The following is a 24,913-nucleotide window of genomic DNA, read 5'->3' on the forward strand; positions in this document are numbered from 1 at the left end:
TATCGAGATTTTATTGTGTCGAGATGCGTTTTGATGAGAGGTACGTGGTCCTGTTTGAGGTGGATTCGATCTGCTAGCAAGTGTGTGTGGTTTTGAGATCGAAAATAATACACAGATTCCTCTACTAGAAAACAAAGAGGTGCTAGTGATTTCTTTCTTGTTTGTCTGCAACTTGATAATTTGAAACTGACTTGTACCGAATCTTATATTAAGGTTATTTACATATCTTTACTTGAATCTAATCAAACTACATTAATTTATCCATTATGTAGTATGTACTCGTGGGATGAAAAAAATTTAATTACTCTTTTCAATAGTGAATTATTGAAAGTAATTATACGATACTATGTTTCAATAGTGTTAATATCGGAGAAAGATTAACAAATTCTAATAATTTTCTTAACTAATGATTTTTCGATTAAAATTGAACAAGAAATTTAAGAAAGTATAATAATAAAACTTTCATTAAAAAATTGATATGGGAAAGCATTTATTTATTATTACGGCGAGAAAGATACGTTAGTTTGTGCGTAGTGACATAGATATTCGAAACGAGATACGTATTGTATTAGAAGTACCCTGTATATCCAATAATAATGACAAGGTTATGTAATATGTTAAAACAAAGCATAGACAAGTGACTACACTCCTAACTGTTTCTTAATTCGGAGTTAAAAGTCAAGCAATTCAAACGACATGTTCCCAACTACATTAAAATGATCACTTGATATTCATCCAGATTCTCATTTGTCCATACATGTTTGTCCCTGATGTACCTGATTCCTGCCGTACTCGGTGCACAAAACTCGACTCGTGTTAACAGATCGTATTTGTTTGGAGAATCCTTGCGGAAGCGTTCTTGAAAAGTCCGGACAGACAAATCTCGGCCATGATCAAAAATCATGAGCTGATGGTAATGTTGTTGTATCACGTTGGTCATTACAATGCATGCTAATTTAAAATCATTAGGGAAAACAATAAATTAGGTGTAAGCGATCGTGACTATTTGAAGATGTATATGATGATACTTGACCAGCTAATACATACAAGTTATAAGCAACTTAGATTAATGTGATTGTCAAACTAACACAATTCATGGCGCATTGTACTAAATTGAGCATCCATACGTATTTTGTTTATTTTAATACTCCAATCGTTTCAGTCTTGAGATTTAAATATGCGTAGCAAAGTCCTATTTTAAGTTAAGTTGGTTAGTAGTTAGTACAATGTCAATTACAACAAATATAATATCATCTTATATACGGATGATTCGAATCTTATCAAAGACAAAATATCCATATTAACTAGACAGATGTAAGCAACAAACCGAACCCAGAGTTCATTTGCTTTAGTCAGCTCTTCTACAAAATGTTATCTAACTACAATGTATCAAGCAGAACATGCACAATATTATTTGCATATGACTTGAATTTAAAATCATACTGTTTCACCAAACACAAAATGCACAGAGAAACAATGTATAATGTGGTTTTGGCCGACGATCAGGACACTGACAGGCCACCCAATGACATTAATTTTTTGGACACAAAATGTGAAAAACTATTCTTATAGTATATTGATCCATTCCATAGGGAATGCAAATGTAAAGAGAAGAAACATAGTGTGATTGATTGTCACACAACTTGTCTGCTATACTTCAAACTTTTAGTTGGGTGGTAGGGTTCGGAAACAGGAAGCTTTCAGTGTCTTACAAAGTGCTAAATGAAATTAGATAATCAAGAACTTCCAGATAGACATCTAAACAAAGTTTAAGTTTGAACCAGAACAAATTATGATGCACTGGAAGTGGAGCCTCTGTGTAAACCCTCGGCATAAAAAATGAAAAAAATAAATAAAGGAAAACTTCTCATAAGTCATAACACTTACCATACAGAATTATGTATTTTCGAAACACTTACCATACAGTACTATGAATGGAATATCACCAAATATAGAGGGGACCATGATGATGGGTACTCCAGACTTTCTTGCCTTGTCAAAAGAGGCCACTCATGTACTACTAGTCCATAATCTTTGAAAAAATTATATACTTTTGTTCTTTTCTACCATCATTTTTATTCATCTTTTGTCCTCAACATAGCACCCCACACACAATCAACAATCAACAATCAACAATCAAGTCATGTTACATAACATTAACATCTGGTGAGGAATCGGAACTAACCATGTTATGAGTTGGATGGGATTCACTGTACTTGGTAAAGATCTTTTCGTCGGTGTGATCAGTGCTCCATATATTTGATTGATACATATCCAAAGAATTACATAATCGAAAACACATTCTAACTCTATAGATCTTAGTGGAGGTATTACCGTATCAGTAAATCGGTCACAAGTTTCTTGACTGCATTCCTGGCTTCAGTCCAGCATGCAGTGCTTCAACAAGAATCCAAGGGCAGCTGAAGCCAAAAATCTTTATCCTTAGATTAGGAAATGATCAGAATTATAAGATAGTTGACAGCAATACAAAAATATAGTATTACTTTTGAAGTTGAATATCACCAATTCACATAAATAATGTGTTTGCTTTCACAACTTAATTTTTTTTACTATTAATTAATTGCTTGATTCTCAATGTCAAATTTAGGACTAGATTATTTGAAACTCCATAACATTTTAAGATGAGATGATAAGGTAATTAGGATAGAATTTTGGCTATGAGACAGCATCTGAGGGGTCAAGACAAGTACCCATAGGCCCCCATAAGAAAAGATACCAACACCACTGCTAACCTAGAATTTCTGAGTGTAGATTTCAATCAACTATAGCAATAATTTCTTATCTATGTTCAGATTTCAAACCTCCCCATTACTGTAATGAAGCATGTAAAAAAGAAACACTCAAGAAATATTTAGAAAAACAAAAAGTTGTATAATTATAATTTTCTTGTCTATTCAAAAATGATTAAGCATGGATAGTATATATTGCCCATCCCACTGTAAAAACAACACTTTAGAGGAGGAACTGACAATAAACACGAGTGCAGTATTCTTTACGTGAATGATTATGTTTATTTCGTGTGTGTACCCCGCTTAACCAGACAAAATTGAATGATTTTAGTGGTTAGCTTTTGGACAAGGTGCCTACTGTTGTCATCCCACCTCTCTGTGTGAACAGAGTGTCATTATGTCATATGCTATCATATTTTACAGTTACAGGGAATGTTATTTTCTTTAACTTGCTGGATTAGCCAAGTGCTAAAACTCATATGACAGACTCAATCTAGTGCTGGGGAATTTACAGTATTAGAAGTGCAAAATGTGCAAATTTGTAACAAGCTTTATTCCTGAAGGAGCTAAAAGACCTAAAAGTTGTCAGATCGAAAGCTTGGGAGCTACAACATGAAAAAGTGCGAGAGGCTCTTTGACAAGTTTTCGTTCCGACTGTTAATTACTTTTTCCAGTTTCATTTGAAGTTAATAACATGGATTGATCACATGTTATATGTAGCTAAGATATTCATAGTCCAAGTTAGGTTACCAAAACCCTTTGAAACCCATCTTATAGAGTGAATGCTTTACAGAGGATTCACTTGTAATGTTTTGGTCATCATAACAAACTTCTGTTATTATTTCAGTGTTTGCTTCATTGTGGTACTTAGGTCCTACATCACCAAGCTATAAATCTATACAATTATAAAAAGTATGATTCTATTCCACTGTAATAATACCTGATTCATTGTCAAGACTAAGCAGATAGATGGTCTATGATTTTATGCTATTCTCCTCTATCCTAACAGATTAGTCTTTTTAGGGACACATACAGTAGAAAGACAAGGACTACATGGTTGAGAGTTGAGACTGATACACAAGACAATCAACCATCACAGAAAATTACAGGACAAATTTGGTATGATCACTAACATGGAAATTTGCAATATTTTGTGTTGTCAACAGCTCAGCAAGTCGATGTAAGAATTTATAGGTCCACCAGTATTGGACCATTGCATTTTCTTCTGAAACCAAAATTTCATTATTACGAGTTTATGATCATAAAATGGTCCCCTTGAGGTACAAGTGTACAACTATGTATCAAAACTTTATCATCTCACTCTTTGTTAGGTTGGTAACAATCACAAACAACATGTGGACATAACTGCCCAATCTCACCAAATGAACTTAAGATCAAATGGGTCCATGGGAGATCAATAAAATGAAGTTTTTTATTTCAAAATGCCATAAGACAGTAGAGATTAGATACCATCATAGAAAATACACAAAATCCTGTTGCTAAACACCTAATACTCCCTAAATTCATGCTCATATACATGTTGTGTTGATGTGGATGTAAACTTATTACTTTCCGTGAAACCAGGTCGCTGTATATCTGTGTTTTACATGCTTGTATAATTCTCTAGGTTGCTGTCCCATAAAGGAACTTCTCAGCACTAAAAGGGGTCACACAATACAACAAATACAAATAACTCGATACCAGATGGCAAACCAGTCCCTAAACAAGAATGACTTTCAGATGTGTATAGGCAATAAGTACTGTTAATAAAACTTGCAGGAAAGGTCTCAATTAGTGTGCCTAGTCCAATGGATTCATTCTGAAAGAAATTCATGAAACCGATTCTCTCATCAGTAAATATAGCTGACAACACATTAAAACATGCTAGCCAATTCACTTTCCAAAAGAGGCAATTAGCATGATGCACTCTGTAATACAGGCTTGATGATCCAGTTGTCACCTTGTTGATGGGGCTATTATTTGTTCCACTTGCGGTCCGAGGGGTAGACATTTTGTAAATCAAGTGATTTCAGAAAAACTTCAGTGGAGTAGAGTGCAGGCATATATTAAATTATTTAAAAACATATTAAGCAGGTAGCATTTAAAAGACTAAAATTCAGAAATCAAATCATGAAAGCTATCACATTAAAATTCAGAAATCAAACCTTAAAAGCTCACCTGATAAAAACTATCACACCAATCTCTGTGATTCAATTTGCCTTGGTCCTCCAACTTTTTTCTCGAGTGAATGCTATCTTTAATGGTACTGATCAAATAGCAGCCCTGATTCTGTATTTTCTGTCTTATAGAATCACCCACATATCATACTCAATATCACCTGCCACAGTAAACTATCTACAAAGTTTTGCAAGTCTATGCAATATGATTCAGGTAGCAAAACTTATACAAAGGTCTGACACAAATACAACATTAGTAGGTCTGGTGCTATACTACAACAAAAACTATACCAGGTGACAGGGCAACTATTACACATAAAGTAGAAAACATACATTTGGCTAAAACTAGGCTTTATTAGAAAGCATAGAAAATAGTAGTACAATGAAATTAAGTTTAACAGCATTGAGCCTTTGACAATACTTATGACCTATAAGGACTAGCACTATCAACGAGTCACATTATCTGGTAATATTTCAACAAGAAACCTGTGGTGAAAGTACTAATAACCTTAGATCTTTCCTACAAGTTAAAACGAAAATATATCCTCAGATGCCAAGAGCCAACATTCATTGAATTTAGCATATTTAATCCTAGGTTCTGCACCATATGTGGTTATCAGGGAAAAGGAGTGGCCATATTAAAGCTGCAACCTCATTATTGGCATAAAAAGCATTCACTGTTTTGGGCTACAATGTGAGTAATCTATTGAATTTTCCTAGAACTTGCAGCACGATTATGGGAAAGTAACTATAAAATGTCTAAACTAAGTAGCGCAGAAAGTTAAAGTTTATAGAGTGCTGAAATACGTATCAAGTAAACTGATCCCTAGATATCAAGTTCTGTTAATGAAACAAGGAGCTTATACTAAGTGCACATAACAAGGTAATTGAAGTGCCCAATGTAACAGCTTCAATACTACATTCATTCACAGCTCGAAGTTTCAAACTAAAGGTTAATATATTTTCAATGAAAAGGAGCTAAACTACATTACATCTAGTATATGAATCCAATAGCCAAACACATAAATGATCCTCCAGTAGCAATTCTCCGAAGCATAATAGATCAGAAAGCATTCTTTCAGTTATTACTTACACATTTACCACACATATCTGCATCTTCGTATGTAGCCTTCAAAGGAATTCAAACTTTGTGTCTGTATAGACTTGCAATCTATCGAAGGCACCACCAGTTCTCATTATCAATTTAATAGTTCATGAATTTTCATCAATGAACTACTTCACCTTATTTTCAGCTAATTAGTAGTGACTCTGATTCTTCAGAAAGTATGGACATCCCTTCAGCTCAAGTTCGAAAATCCAATACTGACATCTTACTAGATTGTAGTCATATTAATTGTTTAAACCTTCTTGCCGACTCAGGAAGTAGTCTCTCCTGTAGGAAAAACACCATGTTCTTCAACTTAATTTTAATACAATGTGAATGTGAATCTGAAAACATTCTTTAGCATATATTGATAAAAGTGCTACACTTTCACTTCTGAAAGGATGCGTTGCCAGTTCTTATATATATATATCACTATACGGTAATTCATCTAGAGAATTGAGTCTTACATGCTTTATTTGCAGTACACACCACATACTACCAATGCTACAACTTTAAAGCTGCGATCCTGACAGGCTTGGATGTTCCATATATAATTGCACACCTAGAGGCTCACTACTCATTGACTTTATAGGAGTTATCAACGGAGGTTGCTGCCACTGTTGAATATCTGTTGGAATCCATGACTCTACACCAGTACTTGCATTAAACTGTGGAAGAGAGTGAAAATATGACATTATCTGCCACCTACAGTCTGTAAACAAAAGACAGTGGAATTCTGAGTCCCACTCCACAGCAAAACAAAAAACTATAAGTAATTAAGAAAAGAGGACAAAGAAACAGGCTAAGAACTTTAGTCAGAGAAATAGATTATATGCTAATTATGATCATTACAACCAAACTGTGGGTGTTAAGCACCTACCCTTGGGCAGAACTTTAGTGAGAGATTCTGACACCGAAAGCTTGGTTAGAAATGACTTTAGAGAGAACTCCAGGTCAGTTTTTTCTACCTCTGAGTCATAAGCCTGGTTTACAGTAAGCTTGAAAACAAATCTCTCCAATGGGATGTTCTCTTTGTTAAAGAAAACAACTGCAACCCTCTCCACCAGTCCCTAACCAAGTCGAAGGAACATGTTAGCTTCAGTAAAACTCACTAATAAACCATTTATGACTAAGCTGGTTAATATGCCATCAGCACTTACAGTAGTAAAAATATGGAATAATTAGCATTAGCATTAGTGTATTCCGTAATAAAAATGTGTCCCACTACCAGCACATGTTTTATATACTGAAATCAGCAACTTGTGGTCAGCATCTAAATGTCATGTTTTTAAGAATATGGTTACACAGCAAACTTAGAGAATTCAGAATCGTTAATAAAACATTAGTTCATCTCTATCCAATATATTAAGAGTCCTGTCTCAAACTATAGTAATCATTCTACTTATCAACTATAAATTTAGTTAAACATATAATGCAAAAAATACATGGAGTGATTTTCATCATTGTTTAAACTTAAGTTAACCCTGTGCTAGAGATATAAAATTCGTAAGTTGTACTTTAACGAATACTCGAATTCTTTCAAATGACAAATCTGAAAATAAATCTAAAATAAGAGGGACCTTTTCAATGGAAGGAAGTAAGCCAGTAAGAGAATGATGAATGTAGTCTCTGAGCTGAGGATGCCGAGCCTTATGAGCCACCACATTCATATACCGCCTCCTCTCAAATGCTCCTACACATTATTATTAAACCAAACCATAAATGAACAAGAACAAGCATACAGGCAAGTTAATAACCACCAAATAAAGATAAAACAGATAACCTGCAATCACGATTACTCACTACCTTTTATTTTGAATAATTACACATCTAAGCTTCCGAGTACAAACAAATTCCACAACTAACTCCAAACACAAAAATTTTACAAATAATTAAAAATCTGCGCTTCCAAAACAAATCGATTACAAACTCCGATTCATCAATAGATAATTACACATCTACGCTTCCAAACACAAATAAATAAAACTATAAACTCCGATTCGTTTCAATAATCATCAAAATCAAAAATCAAGCGAATCAACAGATTAATAAACGAAATACAAACTGAAGTAGTAGAATGAAACGCACCGGGAGAATACACGCCTTTGAGAAACACAATTGAAGTGATAGCGACCTCCATGAATTCCACCAGAATTCGAGCCGTTTCGCCTGAAAATTGTCAAAATAATACATAAAAGTATTTCGGAAAATATATGATTTAATTGTGTTTAAAAGAAGTGATGAAGAAACCTTGAGGAGAAGATTGATTCTTCCTTTTATACATCGTCAGATCGTCTCGAGACTCGACTACTTGAGTTCGCTCTACACTTTCTAATTGTTATTTTTTGGTTGCGGTTTATATATGCGGAAAACCGGGTTCCTTTTCCCACCAAAAAATCTGGTACATGAAAATAGCGTCGCGTTTTGATGCGAGAACCACTATAACAACAATACAACATAATAAAAAAAACCGTAACCAAACTGAACACTTGAATCATGCCCTATGAAAATAATGAAAAAGAAAATCAGAAAATATAGTTGTTTTTTTTTTGGAATTCAAAATTTTGAAATATGAATAAACTTTCGTTCATTTTTCTTCGTTCTCGAAGTTTCTTTATAAAATACGAAATACCCCCTAAATTGGAAACAGAGTTGTTGGACAAACTTGTTTAGTTAATAAAATATTTCTGGTTCGACATTCCACTAAATAGTGCTTTCTCTCATTTATTTGAAAATTTTCTGATTTTCTGATTAATTTTCGATTAACTTTTAAAAAATATATTTTATCAATATTATATTAATTTGATATAAAACCTCAATTTATTGAAACAGTCTCTGATAAATCTTTTTTTTTTTGCCATATCTCTGATAAATCTTAAATTGATAAATCCTAAATATTATTTTATTTCCGATTCACAATTTATACGATTAAGATACAAAACCAGTCAAAAATAAAATAAAATTACATAGGACAAAGATTTGAGTTTTATACAAAACACAAGAGATATATTTTTCCCTGACAATAATTTTTTTTTTTCATTTTAACAATAAAAGCAGTCGTAAAACTGATACTGGAGAAGCAAAGAAGCAAAGCAAGTCATAGATAGCAATATAGCACAGAAGCCACAAACATGATTCTAAGCTCAAACACCCGATATAAGACCGATAGAAAACACGGCAACATAACCTCCAAATGTACCTCATCATAACAAGATTAAAAAAACAAAACTTTAGTGCTGATACATAAAAGCATCCTAAATCCGAGAGCAAAATTTAGAAAAGGATAGACCTGCAGTCTATTTCCAACCAAATGATCAATCATCCGCAGCATTCAGTGGCTTAAAGCTTGTCCTCGTACTCAGATAGAGGAGTCATCTGCTGCTTCAAACCCTTCCTCTTCCTGATATCAGCCACAAGTGTTGATGCCTGGGTTCCAGCTTCAAGGGGATCGGATGACATCATATCCCAGTGATCAAACACACACTGCGGGAAGGCCTGTCCTGATGTAGAAGCTCTCAACTGACCTGAGAATCCAAATGACTCGATAACAGGGAGATAAGCCTTAATGTTATACAGGGGTGTACCAGGCCTCTGCATTTCTTCGAATACATGTCCACGCTTCTGATTCAGCACACTGTAGATACCACCGAGAGCTTGCTCAGGAGCCTGAATCTCGACCAGGTAGACAGGCTCCAAAAGACGGGGCTTGGCAGTTAGTTGAGAAGCATATATAACTCTACGGGCAGTTGGGATAACCTGGCCACCACCCCTGTGAATAGCATCAGCATGGAGAACAACATCACACACCTCAAAACAGATACCTCTCATGTTTTCTTCGGCCAACGCACCTTCTTTGGAAGCCCACTGAAATCCAGCTACCACAGAGTCCTTAATTTCATTAAGATACTGCACTCCCTTGCACATATCCACAACCATATTAGGGCCAGTTGTTTCTGGGCCAAAACACCAGATTTTCTTTGCAAGATCCTTGTCCCACCCAAACTCCTCTGACAGAATTTTTGAACGAGCTTTGGGATCATCTCGTGGGCCAATACGTCCATCATCAATGGCCTCAGGTAGACCTTCCTCAAGCGGTCTAGCTTCCATGTACAAGCGGTTATGCTTATTAGGAGACTTGCTCATTACGGTGCGAGAAGACTTCTCGAGGACAGTTTCACGGAAGGAAACTACAGGATCAGACATAACAATTTCCGCACCTCCCATAAAATCATCTTGCAAATCCTTCAAGCAGATCTCAAGGTGAAGTTCTCCAGCACCGGCAACGATGTGCTCCCCAGACTCCTCAATGGTACAGACAACCATAGGATCAGACTTTGCCAAACGTTTTAGTCCTTCCACAAGCTTGGGAAGGTCTGAAGCCACTTTGCACTGAACAGCAACACGAACAACAGGTGAGACAGAAAACTTCATTGCTTTGATTGGATGGGCATCAACTTCTTTCTCATTTGTCAGAGTAGCATTTTTGGTGATGAACTGATCCAGACCAACCATTGCAACAGTGTTACCACATGGCACATCCTCAACTGTTTCCTGCTTCTTCCCCATCCAAATAACAGTTCTCTGGACACTCTTAACATATAAATCCTTTTTCTCGCCAGGGACGTAGTTAGGACCCATGATCCTGACCTTTAGACCGGTAGAGACCTTACCAGCGAACACACGACCAAAGGCAAAAAACCTACCCTTATCAGAAGCTGGTATCATCTTGGAGACATATAGCATAAGAGGTCCATTTGGATCACAGTTCCTAATAGCATTGGCATAGATGTCATCAAGTGGTCCCTCGTACAAATTTTCTACACGATATTTCTGAGCCTTCGAAGGAGAGGGAAGATGGAATATCATCATTTCAAGGAGAGCTGTACTTGCAGGCAGCCAGTTCTGCATCACACGTTTCATCAAGGGTTTCCCCATCAATTCCTTCTCATCAGACTTCATGGTTACATTAAGTTTCTGCAGCATGGGCCAGAGCTTATCTTTCTGATCATTCATGCAAGTGTTTATAATCTGCTTGATGGGTTCATAACAGAATTGAACAAATCCACGTTTGCATGTAGCACTGCCCGTATGCTTAGTAGTCCACTTCTTCGTAGCAGGATCAAAGAAATTCTCACCCCAGAGTCTTTCCATCATCTTAGATTCATCAACACCAAACTTTGAGGCATACATCTTGGCAAAGTTTGTCAGAGTAAAGGCCCAACCGTGCAAACCAGCTGAGAAAGAAACAGTACCTTTCTCTGGGTAGACCTGAACATCACCAAGGAGGGGATCTTCATAGGTTGCCATGATGACATTGGCATTCTCAATAACTCTTTGAAATGTTTGGTATGCCTCCTCCCCGTCAACCTGCAGCTCAAGAAAACACCTGTCCATCTTGTTTACAGTCAAGACAGGTCGTATCCTTTCTCCAAGGGCTTGTCTAAGGACAGTTTCAGTTTGGACACATACACCTTCAATGCAATCGACAACAACAAGTGCTCCATCAGTTATACGTAGCGCTGCAGTAACCTCTGATGAAAAATCAACGTGCCCAGGAGAGTCTATAAGATTGATCAGGTACTCATTCCCATCCCTCTCCCCTTTGTAGCTCTTCAAAGAGTCATCTGACATCTCATAGTAAAGCGAGATTCCTGTTGACTTGATTGTAATACCACGCTCAGCTTCATCAGCTCGAGTATCAGTCATTCGAACATCACCAGCTACTTCTTGTGCAATGATACCAGCAGCAGCCACCAGAGAATCAGTAAGGGTGGACTTCCCTGCCAGCAAGAGAAATTGTATTAATAGCAATATCAAACTGATAAAAGATCAAGCCAGAAAGAGAACATGACAAGTTACAGGATACATGACAAACAAAATGAAACCGATCAAAAAACAAGCCCTGGTGAATGATAAACTACAAAAAAGAAGAAGGTTTAATTGAAGGGCTCTCGGTCATAAGTAAACATGTTCAACAGTTGAAGTATATTTGTTTATATTTGAGACATATTTTTCAAGTCCCAGTGAATCACTAATATCATATATTTAAATTTAAACTTTAAAAAAAACTTCCAAAAAATAATGGCAGCACCTCCCAGAAAAGAGACACATCACACCAAAGTAACCCAAACACAGATGTATTACTGAATAACAACCAGATATATTAGAAAAAAGTGCTGGTTGCATACTCACCATGATCAACATGCGCAATAACAGACATATTACGAATGTTATTCTTCTTGTCCATAATAGCACGGAACCCATCAGCGGTAAACTTCACCTGTAGAATATAATATTAGTCATAGATCATAACCTTCATTCAGTCAACCAATAAATATAATTTAAAACTAAATGCTATGGGAATAAAGAGTCCGTCAACATTTTACTTACCATCTTGACTACTGCTTGTCACCGACCAAATCTGAATTCTGCTTCACAACGAAAATAAACAACAGATTACAATAACGAAGAAATGAAATGCAAATTCCTCACAATCTAATTTATTGATATCTAATAGAGCCATATGCAGCATTCATATGCCTATATAAATAAATTATGTATCAACAAACTTAATACAAGTTTATAACACATTACAAAATTAATCAATAACTAGAATACTACACAGTGGTCCACGTGTTAATACATATACCACACGAAGAAAAAAAAAAAGAGTCAATCAAAACACAAATCTCCACATATAACATACTAATTCTCTCTATGCTTTATCATTATGGTTCTGCCCAAAATTAATATTCTACAAGAAAAATGGTAACTATATATCTTAGCAGCATCACAAGCAGTTATATTAGCTTATTACGTGTTCATAAATTACAAAATCGACAGACATGATTTATCAGCAATACTGCAGAAAATTAATAAGGCTGTGTTCACAAATATACATTAATAGATCAAACGAAATATAAATGATACTGAATTAGTTAAGAAAAACACGAATGACTTGCATATATAGCCACGATTCCTCGAGAAATATCCTCAATTAAATATATTAGAAAATATAACAAAATTAGTAAATCCGTAAAATACTATTCTACGGTAGAAAACAAACATAAACAGTTTAACAGCTCAAATCATCAGAGATTCACTACGTCCTGCATGCAATCATAAAATTCTGCTACATAAATTAAGCAATCAATATTAACCAGAGAGATACAACTTATAACACAATCGAGAACGTATAGTTTTCGAGGAACACGTCGTTAGGCAAATCAAATCACAAAAATGTAAATTATTCAAATCAGAGTATCGGATTAATTAAAAGCAGAATTAAATGATGAATATATTAACATAATCACATGCAGAGTTTGCGATTCCTATATACTACATCGATCAAACACATCACAAATCAGAGGAGAGAGAGAAGAGAGAGAGAGAGAGAGAGAGAGAGGGGGGGGGGGAGGGAGAGGGAGAGAGGGAGAGAGAGAGAGAGAGGGAGAGAGAGGGGGTAGTGTGTGTACCGAGAGAGATGAGTGATCGGTGAGCTCAGCGAGCAGTGATGATAAAAATGGTGAAATATATGCCGAGGCGATGCCGAGTGGCTTCTTATGAGGCATTATATATGGCTAGGCTCTAGGGTATTGAGTGTTTCCCCAAATCTTAGCCGTTTGATTGAGTATGATTTGATCAGATGGTTTATTTGGTTGACACGTGGATGATGTTCTGGACTTCTTGGGTTTTAATATTGGGCTGGGTTTTGTGATCGTTCGGGGCTCAAGTTCGCTGTTAGCTAGTCCACACTCCACGCTACTGATGTTATGTAAAATTAAAAAATAGAATCCTATTACCTCCGTTTTTTTACTTGGTTGCTTAATTTTCCGGCAAACTTTCTATAACTAATTAATTATCATTTCTTGAATTCATTAAAACATTAAAAATAATTTACAAAAATTTAAATAATAAATTCTAAAATATGATTATGGCGTGTTTAAAAACTTGATCAAATAATATATTTAATTTAAGAAAAACTCGATTTGAATTTCATTTAAAATCTAATATATTTAAACAGAGAATTAATGATTCAAATAATGTTATTTAAAATTTTAAATTTTTGAATAAAATATATATTTTCAGACACAATATTAAAAAATTAAGAAATGTTTGTCAAAAAGAATAAGTGACTTGCATATTTAAAAATGTAGGACATGGGATATAAATAATTTAAACAGTAATTATTAATCCAACGGGGGTGTATTCGATTGGGATTTTAATGGATTGTTTTTAGTCAATGGATTTTAATGGATTGTATGTGATTTTGATTTTGCGCGGATTCTTGATAAAATGTAGCAGAGTTGATAAGATTTAACCACAATACTTCAAAATCCCATTGATTTTGGTGAGATTTCAAAAAACTTAAAATACACCGAACAATGCCACAAAATCCTTCATTTTATGAAATCCAAAAAATTTATCAGCATTTGAATACCATCAGATTTTAATGGATTTTAAACCATCCCAATTGAATACCATCGGATTTTAAAGCATAATTTAAAATCCCAATTGAATACCACCAGATTTTGTAGCATAATTTAAAATCCCAATTGAATACCTCAAGATTTTAATAGATTTCAGACGGTCCCAATCCAATATTTTTGGATTTCAAAAATGCAAAAAATATTTTAAAATTCCAATCCAATACACCCATCCGAGTACAAGTGATTTGTATTTTTAAAAAATTGCAGGACATGGGATATAAACTTCTATTTCCCCTACCTCTGCGATGGTCTATGTATCCCACCAACATGAACTCTGTGCCATGCCATCACGGCGTCACGCTCAGACCAGCTGAAGCAGTGACCCTTTTTATTTTTTATCGTGAATTTCATAACTGATACTCGAGATTGTATGCTTATTCAAGTATCGTGAATTTCAGGACCGAGATTGCAAACATAAACTCTGTATATTATATGTGTGCCATCACCCTCGACCAGCTGAGGCAATAGCCCTATTTTTTCATGCGTCAAGGCATCGTGATTGCAAGATCGACATTCGAGATTAATTGCTCGTCCAGGTATCATGAATTTCAGATTCAATATGCGAGATTGTGTGCTTGTCAAGTACTTTTCATGTTTCAAGACCGATAATCGAGATTGTGTGCTTGTCCAATGAATTTCAGGACCGATATTCAACACTGTGTGCTTATCATACGTATTTTGTGTTTCATCCGAACCTAAATAATGCCGACTGAAAGACTTGACGTACATTGTGTTCACCTAGCCTAAATAATGCTAACTGAAAAGATTTGATCGGTGTTCCATTTTGTTCACCGAGCCTAAATATGTCAATATCTATTGCACAGAGTGACATATGTGATTGTACATTGCTCAACATTTTAACAATGAAAGATTTGATCCCGTTATGATCAGGCACACCGGCATTTGGACAAAAATTCGACAGTTTGCTAGGAAAAATCAGAAGCCTAAAAAATGGTATATTTTCACGATATCCATCAATTCATAGTGTATATTGTACATGATCCGCATAATACGGGGAACCAAAACAACTTTATAATTTACAATGAATGGTAAAATTTAATTTGGACATACTACATACAATAAACAATCTGGGATAAGTATGATTTTCTGTATGGTTTTCTAACCTGTAGCCGCAGCACAGAGTTCAACAGACACTTGCTAGCTGCGAGTATGGCAACCAACAGATGCTAGACTGATACAGATCATGTCTGCAGCACGAGATTTGAAGTGCCGAGATGTCTAATTCTGTCTTTTCCACCTTTTACTTTACTTGTTGCACACCAACAGTTCTCACCCGAAATCGATACTGAGGCTGAGACTCTTCCTCATCCTCATCATCATCCTCATCGCTCGAGTCATCTTCAACTCTATCCCATCGCGAGTAATCAAGATTTGAATGTCCTTTTGGCTTTGGTATTGTTTGCCATCCTGCAGAATTTTGTACAGATGATTCCTTACGACTTTGACTTTGGTCTGTATCTTTTTCCACTTTTTGACAATGATCAGAAGATTGGAGGGCAGTTTTTCCGGTTACGGTTGATCTGTTTTCTGTACTTATATTTCTTTCTACTACAGCATTTGCTTCTGATTCTCCTCCCACATGCTCATCTTTTTTATCATTTCCTTCTTGTTGGTCTAGACCTTCTTCTACTTCTATTTCATCTTCCTGATCTTGTTCTTCTTCTGAGTCTTCATCTTCCTCAAACTCCGTCTCAGCTTCAGGTATTGGCGCAAGAGACTTTCCTTGAGCAAAGATAATGTTCCAATTAATGTAAATAGAACAATTAAACATAAAATGGGTAACGTTAAAATTTAGGCTACACTTCGTGATACTATAGAGGACTGGCTCAGACGTAAGCACTCACATTATCACTGAGATCCTATATCCAAACTTGTGGATTAGTTGCCTAGGAGTTCTTCTATCATTTTGACAGAGTTAATATAATCACTAGGTTAAATAAACTCATAATTTTATATAATAATACGATCAAATAATCCTCTAAATATTATTTGTTATTATATCCTTTATTGCTTTTTGTATTTAGACATGTACATAGTCATTATGCTATGTCAGTAGATCTTGGTTCTCAGTCCTCAAACAGCAGTACATAAACTAATCCTTCTTTAAAGCTCTGGGACTATTCACTTTTGTCCAAAGGCGCCAAGCTTGAATTTTCTATAAATGTAGTAAAAGATCTACTTCAAAACTGTAGTCCCTTAACAATTACTTCAAAAGACAAGAGAACACTGAATGTAATAAATCTTGAAAAGACACAAAAAATAACAACAAATGGAAAAGGCATACCATTTGTGTCTTCAAACGAGCTTGAAGGTTTTGATACACATCTGATTCTGGATTTAAATCAATAAGCCTGTTGACATCAAAAAGCGCTGCATGATACTCCTTGAGAGTGACTAGAGTTTGAGCACGTAACATCAATGCTCCAGTGTGATTGTAATCAAGCTCAAGCACTGAAGTACATTCATCTGCAGCCTAAGATTATAGAAGATTAGGCTAATAATTTTGAAGCATACGACTGTACTCCATTCAATTTCCAGTTATGAATCAATAACATATTCTTCACCCAAATCTAAACATAATAATTCGCACACATCACAACAAGCTAGTACAACTTACATGACTTGTGCTATCAAGATCACCAATAAACATGTTTAACTAGTCACGCTTTTGCAAAACAAATCCCCTTGCACTAAGCTTAGCTGATCGAACAAACCTTATCACCAATAAACACATATTTTATAAGTATTAGCAGTTACATCACTAAGTTAAACCCGAAACCATATATTCTGGGTTCCACTAATAAAAACTCTCATTCTGTCATTCAAACCCCGCAACAACTTAATCCCACCAATCAAAATGACATCTTTCACTAACAAACTTCATAATCGATAAACCCATAATTGTAAGTATTAGCAATACATCATTAATTTAAACCCGAAACCCATCATCATTTAATCCTGTTCGGCGAGCCATGAACCTGGTAAAAAAACACGACTACCGCTAATCAAGAACAAAGTTTTCATCATTCACACCACGAAACACCTCAACCCACTAATCAAAACACATCTTTCCCAACCAAACCAACCAATCAATCACCGCCCATCAAGACACAACTTCATCACAAACTCACCTCAAAACCCCCCAATCAAAACCAACAATCCAATAATTTCACACAAAACCCCCCCCCCCAAAAAATCAAGAAAATAAAATCTAGCTTATTCAAACACAAACAATCATTCCATCAAGATCACGACTTCATCACAAACCCACCAATCAAACCAATAAATCCAACAATTTCACAAAAAAAAATCAAGAAACTAAAACAAAACCTAATTGAACCCTAAACAATCAAGATGACAACTTCATCACAAACCCACCAATCAATCCAAAATATCCAACATTTTCACACAAAAAACCCCAAAAAAATCAAAATATAAAAAAATCAAGAAAATAAAACCAGACCTTATTAAAACGATGGAGCTTGAGGAAACAAGCAGCCCGATTACTATGAAGCGCAATCTTCTGAGGCTTGGTCTTGGCCAAACAGAGAGCATCAGTATAAAACACAAGGGCTTCTTCATACTTGCCTTCTCTGTACATCTGGTGGGCCCGCTCTATCATGTTCACAGCACCTCCAGGTGCCATCTATGCTTACAACTCTCTGCGTGTATTTTTACAACTAGGGATGTTGAGATGAAAAAGATTACAATTTGGACAGCTATGAAAGAGGGCTCGGGGGTAGGCCTGTAAACAGATCGGATTTGGATCGGATTTAGCTAAATCCATATCCTAATCCATTTAAATTTATCGGATTCGGATCGGATCGGATCAAGAGTCGGATATTTTACAAGTCAATCCATATCCGGTCCGCTCGGATCATGGATAATCGGATCGGAGCCCCGATCCACTAAAAATTATGAAATATATTTTTTCACCGTGAACAATGTTTTCACTTCCATACAAAAAAAAGTGATATTTTCTAGCTATATTAATTCATAAACTTTAGCGTAATAGGTAAAAAAAACTAATAAAGCGGTATTTCATAAAAATTTTGTTGGTTGTTCCTATAAAAACTTCAACACATAATTTATCAAGTAAATAGAAAAATAATAAATAAGTTGCGTAATACTTTTGGAGGAAGCAAATCATGATTTGCTCCTCCATTAATAAGGATTAAAATCGATAAATATGTCTTAAATACGGAACCAGGTGATTGAAGAAGTTTTAAGTAGAAGAGTTAGCTCCTGTGTTTATACTCACTCTACATAAAAAAAAGAGTGATTATTAGATTAACCGGAAAACAAGAGTGAGATCCATGTCAAGAATTAGGAGCGGCTGATCGATTATAAGAAAATATGATTTAGGGTTTTGTCTTGTATCTTTAGAAATTTTTATTTTGTATGTAATATATTAATAATAATATATTATATTATAATACAATATAATATAAAATATATAATATAGTTAAGCATGAATCGGATCGGATCGTTAACAGATCGGATTTGACCATATCCATATCCATTCTACATCGGACCGGATTATTATCGGATCGGATTATTAGCAGATCGGATTTTTTTAATAAGGATCCATATCCATTTATTTTGTCACGGATCGGATCGGGTCGGATCGGATATTCGATCCATTTACAGGCCTACTCGGGGGTGTAATAATTTATGTTTGAGCAACTATTATTGGTGGAGACTGGAGATGGAGATTAATGATTTTTGGGCTTGAATAAATTGTGCAGTGCATATTTAAATTTTGAATTGTGTACGAATTTAAATTGGTTTTGGATTAATTTTTTGTTTTTTTGGGATTTTGTTTTTGGGGCCGAATTAGAATGTGGGTTTGGTCCATAAAATAAACCATCAGCCCAGTTTAGGCCTGTAAATGGATCGGATATCCGATCCGATCCGATCCGATCCGTGGTTAAATAAATGGATATGGATCCTTATTAAAATAATCCGATCTGCTAATAATCCGATCCGATAATAATCCGGTCCGATAAAGAATGGATATGGATATGGTCAAATCCGATCTGTTAACGATCCGATCCGATTCATGCTTAACTATATTATATATTTTATATTATATTTCTTATAATATATTATATTTTATTAATATATTGCATACAAAATAAAAATTTCAAGACAGAACCCTAAATCATATTTTCTTATAACCAATCTGCCACTTCTAAGTCTTGACCCGACTCTTACTCTTATTATCAGGTTAATCTAATAATCACTCATTTCTTGTGTATAGTGAGTATAAACACATGAGAGCTAAACTCTTCCACTTAACACTTCCTCAGTAACCTAGTTCTATATTTAGGACATATTTATTGATTTTAATCCTTATTGAATAGAGGAGCGGATCATAATTTGCTTCCTCCAAAAATATTAAGCAACTTATTTATTGTTTTTCTATTCACTTGATACATTATATGTTAAAGGTTTTATAGGAACAACCAACAAAGTTTTTCAGTTACATTTTTTTTAATAACATGAAGTTGCAGGCTTTACTTTACTGCTTTATTAGTTTTTTTTTGTACTTGTTATGTTAAAACTCATGAATTAATATAGCTATAAAAAATCATTTTCTTTCTTTGTGGAAGGTTAAAACATTGTCCACAGTGAAAAAATATATTTCGTAAATTTTAGTGGATCGGAGATCCGATCCGATTATCCATGATCCGAATGGACCGGATATGGATTGACTTGTAAAATATCCGACTCCTGATCCGATCCGATCCGAATCCGATAAAATTAAATGGATTAGAATATGGATTTAGCTAAATCCGATCCAAATCCGATCCGTTTACAGGCCTAGCCCAGTTATGCGAAAACATGTACTTTAGTATAAATTAAGAGAGGGAGACGAGAGAGATAATTTATTAATTTTCTTGCGAGGATGGAGGGTTAACAGGGGCGTTTATCAAATAACTTCACTCTATTTTTTCATTTTCTGGACTATTTAAAATGAAATTGTTTTTTTTATTTCGAATTTGTTAAAAAAGTTTATTTTAATAAAAAAAATTAATTTAGAATTTACTGGAAGGAAAATTTTAATTTGTAGGACAAAATATATAACAGAGACTAAAATTGTCTTTTTTAAATTCGATTTACCTTATTCTGAATTTTTCTTGGAAGAAAATGGTTTGATTTTATGTTTTTAAGTTCCGGATCTGGTGGAAATTATCATCCCTCTGAGTAACACAATTTGTAAGAACATATGATTTACTATAAATAACATATATCTGACACAACAAATTTGTAAGAAAATATGTCAAAAGTAAAACTTTCATCCCTCTGTAACACCACCAGTGATATCGGAGCAAAGTATAATACTAAGAAGACAAGTGTTTTAGGTATTATGTACTCACCTTTGTAGTAGGCATCCAAGCCATAGTCATAAGCAATGACTATTGATTACATTAGTGGCTACATGAGGGTAGTACTTCATAAGTATTTCCACTTTCCAGACATAAAACAAGGGTGATACTTCAGTAGCATTTTTAAAACGATCCAAATCCAGTTTGCTAGACCAGAAACCGAGATGTGGCTATACTAAAAAGTAGGATTTAGTCCATGGAAAGATAAAAATACGTGCAGTGTCCAAGCAGGCACAATGGTCATATTATAAAGACAAACCACGTCAAAATCCCCAGAAAACAACAGGATAACCAAGGGTGCTATTGGAGGATAACCAAGGGTGCTATTACACAAGTACTTCCCGACATTGTCAGTACACAAAACAGGACCCTATATACAACATAAAACAGTGACCGGAATTTTAGATACAGACACGACGATAGTTGGTTGCCTATGCTATAGTCTAGTAATACATTCTATATGCATAACAGCAATAATAGCCACTCTCGTTTTGTAGCCATAAATAGCTTGTTGGTGTTAAAGACTTGTTAAATATCATAGATGGTTTTTTACCAACCATACATGTATGAAACCAAAGGCCAATGCAAAACACATTTTCCACCCACAAGCGAAACTTGTGTATAAAAAAATTATTTGATGAACCAGCCACGTCATATACATTTGACTTGTACATTTGACTTGCTTGCACACGCACATACAATATGGGAAGTGGAAGAAAGTACAAGTAGAGCTGCGTGCAAGATAAATCAACGTATGGTACAATCACAAAAACAACAATAATATCCAACATAATATTTAGTTTAGCATGCCTAAGCTAGGGAAGAAACAAAATCAGACACTCAAAACAGAAGACAAAGTGTGGTACAAATTACAAAATAGCCACTCACATCTAATGATAAAAGAAAAACAACATGTGTAACTACGAAACAGAAGCAGTTACAATTGCTGCACAAAGATAAAATGTTGATCCTTAACATAAGTTGTCAGTTCGTGCTACCATAACATTATGCACTTTTCCAAAGCAGAAAGATAGTCCACATTTCAATACAAAATAGAGATATAGACAGGAATTAGTGAACTTTACAAAAGACAGTGTGATTCCTGAGATGATAAAATTGATGATTCTTATCATGAAACTGATTACACCACGTCAACACTACTGATATGGGAGTCCCATTATGACTATGAAAGTCCATACGCATATTAATAATGAATTGTGGTACTAAAGTCTTAACTTACCAGTAATCACCACAAGAACATTTGCCGTCCTTAAAATGGTGAAAACGTTTATTGTCTCTAACAATCAACTCTCTCCCAACAATCCTGGACATGATCTTAATCGCATTGTGGCAGTCACCACATACACGGAGATTCTTGATGATCCTCAGGGGTGTCCTTGCTGGGGTACTGATCAGACCATATGCGATTGCCAGACGTTCACTGTGATAAAGCAATGCCTGTTCTTTGGCTTCCTGGTCGATGTCATGCAGGACATATCTAGTGTCCGGTACATAACGCTGCTCTTTCATTGCAGCCCTCAACTTTTCATCATCCTTGTACAGGGTTGGATTCCTTATCTCAGCAAGTCTGTTTTTACCCTCCAGCATACTAATTGCAGATTGCTTCTTAGGTGGTGGTGTAGGGATCTTATTTGGATTAACCTTTGATGGGTCAATACTAATTAAGAACTCCTCAGCACGGTCCTCCAGATCAATATCTCCATGCATTCTAGCGTATTTTATCAAAGCCTCCCATATTTCAGCAGTAGGTTCAAAAGGCAACTTTTCAATATATTCCAAAGCCTCAGTAACATGACCAGACTTCCCAAGAACATCAATAAGACCCAAATAGTGCTCTATTCCCGGAGATATTCCATACACTACCTTCATTTCATCAAAATGTATAAAACCTTCTTCCACAGCTTCAGCACCTGCACAAGCTGCTAATACAGCAAGAAACGTCTGTTCATTGGGATTCATTCCTAGCTTTCTCATCTCCTCATACAATGCTAATCCTTCATCCCCCAACCCGTTGGCTGCATATGCATGTATTATCAAGTGCCATGTATCCTGACTCCTTTCTGGCATATGATCAAAAACTCTCCGGGCATCGACCATACTCCCACACTTAGCGTACATCTCAATCACCTTGTGAATCAAATCCACATCAGTCCTAAATGTTGATCTCAAAAAATAATCATGAACTTTCTTAGCATCCTCAAGTTTCTTTGAATTCCCACACAACTCAAAAAGCAAGCTGAAACACATACCATCAGCACGCACCCCCTCCTCCAATAATTCAATAGCATCCTTAACTTTTCGCTCTCTGCACAAACCAATCAAAACATCCTCCTTACTAGGCTGCACAACTGCCTTCTGGTTACTCACATTTCCCCCTTGGTTCTGCATCTGAACTTCTTGGTTCATTTGATTAGGACTAACACGCTGCTGACCACGATCTCCATAACCGTCACCACGTTGCGGATAACCCTGTTGCTGCTGCTGCTGCTTCTGTTCGCGATACGGATAACCCTGCTGCTGTTGCTGATCACGATGCTGATAACCTTGTTGTGGCTGATAAGGCACACCCTGTTGGTAACCTTGTTGTGGTTGATGCTGGACGCCTTGTTGATAACCTTGCTGTGGCTGATGCTGAACGCCTTGTTGATAACCCTGCGGCTGATGCTGAATCCCCTGAGGATATCCCTGTTGACTCTGCGTCTGAGGAACGTGTGGCGCATAACCTTGCTGCTGCTGCTGAGGAATCTGCGACTGATAACCCTGCTGCTGACCAACATTTTGTCCATAACCCGGTCGCTGCTGCGGAAATCCCTGCGAATAACCTTGCCCCCTACTCGGCTGCCTATAATTCTCCGGACTCGAATTACGAGCCTCAACATAATTCTGAGAGTTCTGACCCTCTTGTGGGTCCCACTGACTAAACCCCTGATTCTGATTCCTCCCAAATCGACCCTGATCAGCGTTCCCCTCATTCGGAGCATCCCCCCCTCTCGGAACCGCATTTCTCGAAAAACCCGAATAATTCTGTTTCAAATTCTGATTATTCCACTGATTCATCTCATAATTCACCTGATTGTTACCACTACGACTAACACTATCAAAAGAGGGTTGAGGCGGCGGCGGAAAGTCATCATTAGGGTTAGCAAACGAGGTTAGGGTTTTAGCATTAGCGAGCCTCGGGAACTGTGAAATGAAAGAACTAGAGCAATTCGAAGAAGAGCGTACCTTGGAGATGATAGAAGAGATTGTGAAGATCGATGATTGCGTTGTTCCGCGAAGAATCGCCATTGAAGAGGTCTGTGTGTATAGTTTTTGAGTGTAAGTATATAAACCCTAATTTGAAAATGGGGAAGCAGGGGTTTTAGGATATGGGCTGTGGCTATAATTAAGTGGACATATCGCATTTTTAAATGATAAGGCCGATTATTGCTTGGTCGATTTTACTTTTTTAACATCTTTATTTTATGAAAAATGTTGTATTATTTTTTTTATAAATTCTTAAATATTTGTAAATGTGATATACTTTTTTGACAGAAATAGAAATAAAGAACTCAAAAATAAAATAGAAGTGAATTCTATAATTTATAATTCCGAGATCAGATCATACCAAATCTTATGGCCTGTTTGGGAACTAGGATTTCATTTGAAATTCTGAATTTGATTAAATAACTTATTTGAGAATTTGAATTTGGATTGGGTTAATTATCAAGTTGGTCACTGAAGTGGTGTTAATGTATCAAGTTAGTCACTGAACTCAAAACGGTATCAAGATGGTCACTAAATTCACCATAAATATCAAACAACAACTTTGAAATATGAGTTCAAGTAGTAAAAATATTATTTATAAAATTTTACACATTATTTTTAAATGTTACCATAACCAACTAAAAAATTATGACTTCTAGTATTTAAAATAATATATTTATATTTTATCAAGTTTATCTATTATTTGGTTATT

At 35.6% G+C, this 24,913-nt stretch overlaps 4 protein-coding genes across 8 annotated transcripts; all 4 read right to left on the reverse strand.

Moving 5' to 3' along the window:
- Nucleotides 1–594: 594 nt before the first annotated feature.
- Nucleotides 595–8,441, reverse strand: LOC108225072 (DNA polymerase zeta processivity subunit). 4 transcript variants are annotated; one of them, XR_010284924.1, is made up of 7 exons: nt 8,283–8,441; nt 8,121–8,201; nt 7,613–7,725; nt 6,913–7,102; nt 6,500–6,768; nt 4,929–6,320; nt 595–2,420 (listed from the first exon to the last, which is right to left on the reverse strand). XR_010284924.1 is itself a non-coding variant. In XM_017399882.2 (6 exons), exons 1-5 carry the CDS (start codon nt 8,314–8,316, stop codon nt 6,545–6,547), a joined length of 642 nt encoding a protein of 213 aa, XP_017255371.1. In that variant the 5' UTR covers nt 8,317–8,441; the 3' UTR covers nt 595–6,320; nt 6,500–6,544. The 4 variants fall into 4 exon arrangements, 2 of the variants coding, with proteins under 2 accessions (XP_017255371.1, XP_017255372.1); XR_010284923.1 differs by having other exon boundaries at nt 595–2,441; XM_017399882.2 differs by having other exon boundaries at nt 595–6,320.
- Nucleotides 8,442–9,116: 675 nt separating this feature from the next.
- Nucleotides 9,117–13,585, reverse strand: LOC108224225 (elongation factor 2). Of its 2 annotated transcripts, none has more exons than XM_017398736.2 (4): nt 13,508–13,585; nt 12,423–12,460; nt 12,225–12,312; nt 9,117–11,812 (listed from the first exon to the last, which is right to left on the reverse strand). In XM_017398736.2, the coding sequence occupies exons 2-4, from the start codon at nt 12,423–12,425 to the stop codon at nt 9,372–9,374; spliced, it is 2,532 nt and encodes an 843-aa protein (XP_017254225.1). In that variant the 5' UTR covers nt 12,426–12,460; nt 13,508–13,585; the 3' UTR covers nt 9,117–9,371. The 2 variants fall into 2 exon arrangements, with proteins under 2 accessions (XP_017254225.1, XP_017254226.1); XM_017398737.2 differs by having other exon boundaries at nt 12,423–12,463; nt 13,508–13,557.
- A 1,875-nt stretch (nt 13,586–15,460) lies between these two features.
- On the reverse strand, nt 15,461–18,306 carry LOC108224951 (uncharacterized). The gene is made up of 3 exons (XM_017399721.2): nt 18,006–18,306; nt 16,827–17,015; nt 15,461–16,259 (listed from the first exon to the last, which is right to left on the reverse strand). The coding sequence occupies exons 1-3, from the start codon at nt 18,186–18,188 to the stop codon at nt 15,783–15,785; spliced, it is 849 nt and encodes a 282-aa protein (XP_017255210.1). The 5' UTR covers nt 18,189–18,306; the 3' UTR covers nt 15,461–15,782.
- A 3,575-nt stretch (nt 18,307–21,881) lies between these two features.
- Nucleotides 21,882–24,339, reverse strand: LOC108228158 (pentatricopeptide repeat-containing protein At2g15690, mitochondrial). The gene has a single exon (XM_017403661.2). The coding sequence runs from the start codon at nt 24,241–24,243 to the stop codon at nt 22,171–22,173; it is 2,073 nt and encodes a 690-aa protein (XP_017259150.1). The 5' UTR covers nt 24,244–24,339; the 3' UTR covers nt 21,882–22,170.
- Nucleotides 24,340–24,913: the final 574 nt, after the last annotated feature.

The sequence above is a fragment of the Daucus carota genome, chromosome 6 (genome assembly GCF_001625215.2).
Source record: "Daucus carota subsp. sativus chromosome 6, DH1 v3.0, whole genome shotgun sequence".
In the NCBI taxonomy this organism is placed as follows: Eukaryota; Viridiplantae; Streptophyta; class Magnoliopsida; order Apiales; family Apiaceae; genus Daucus; species Daucus carota.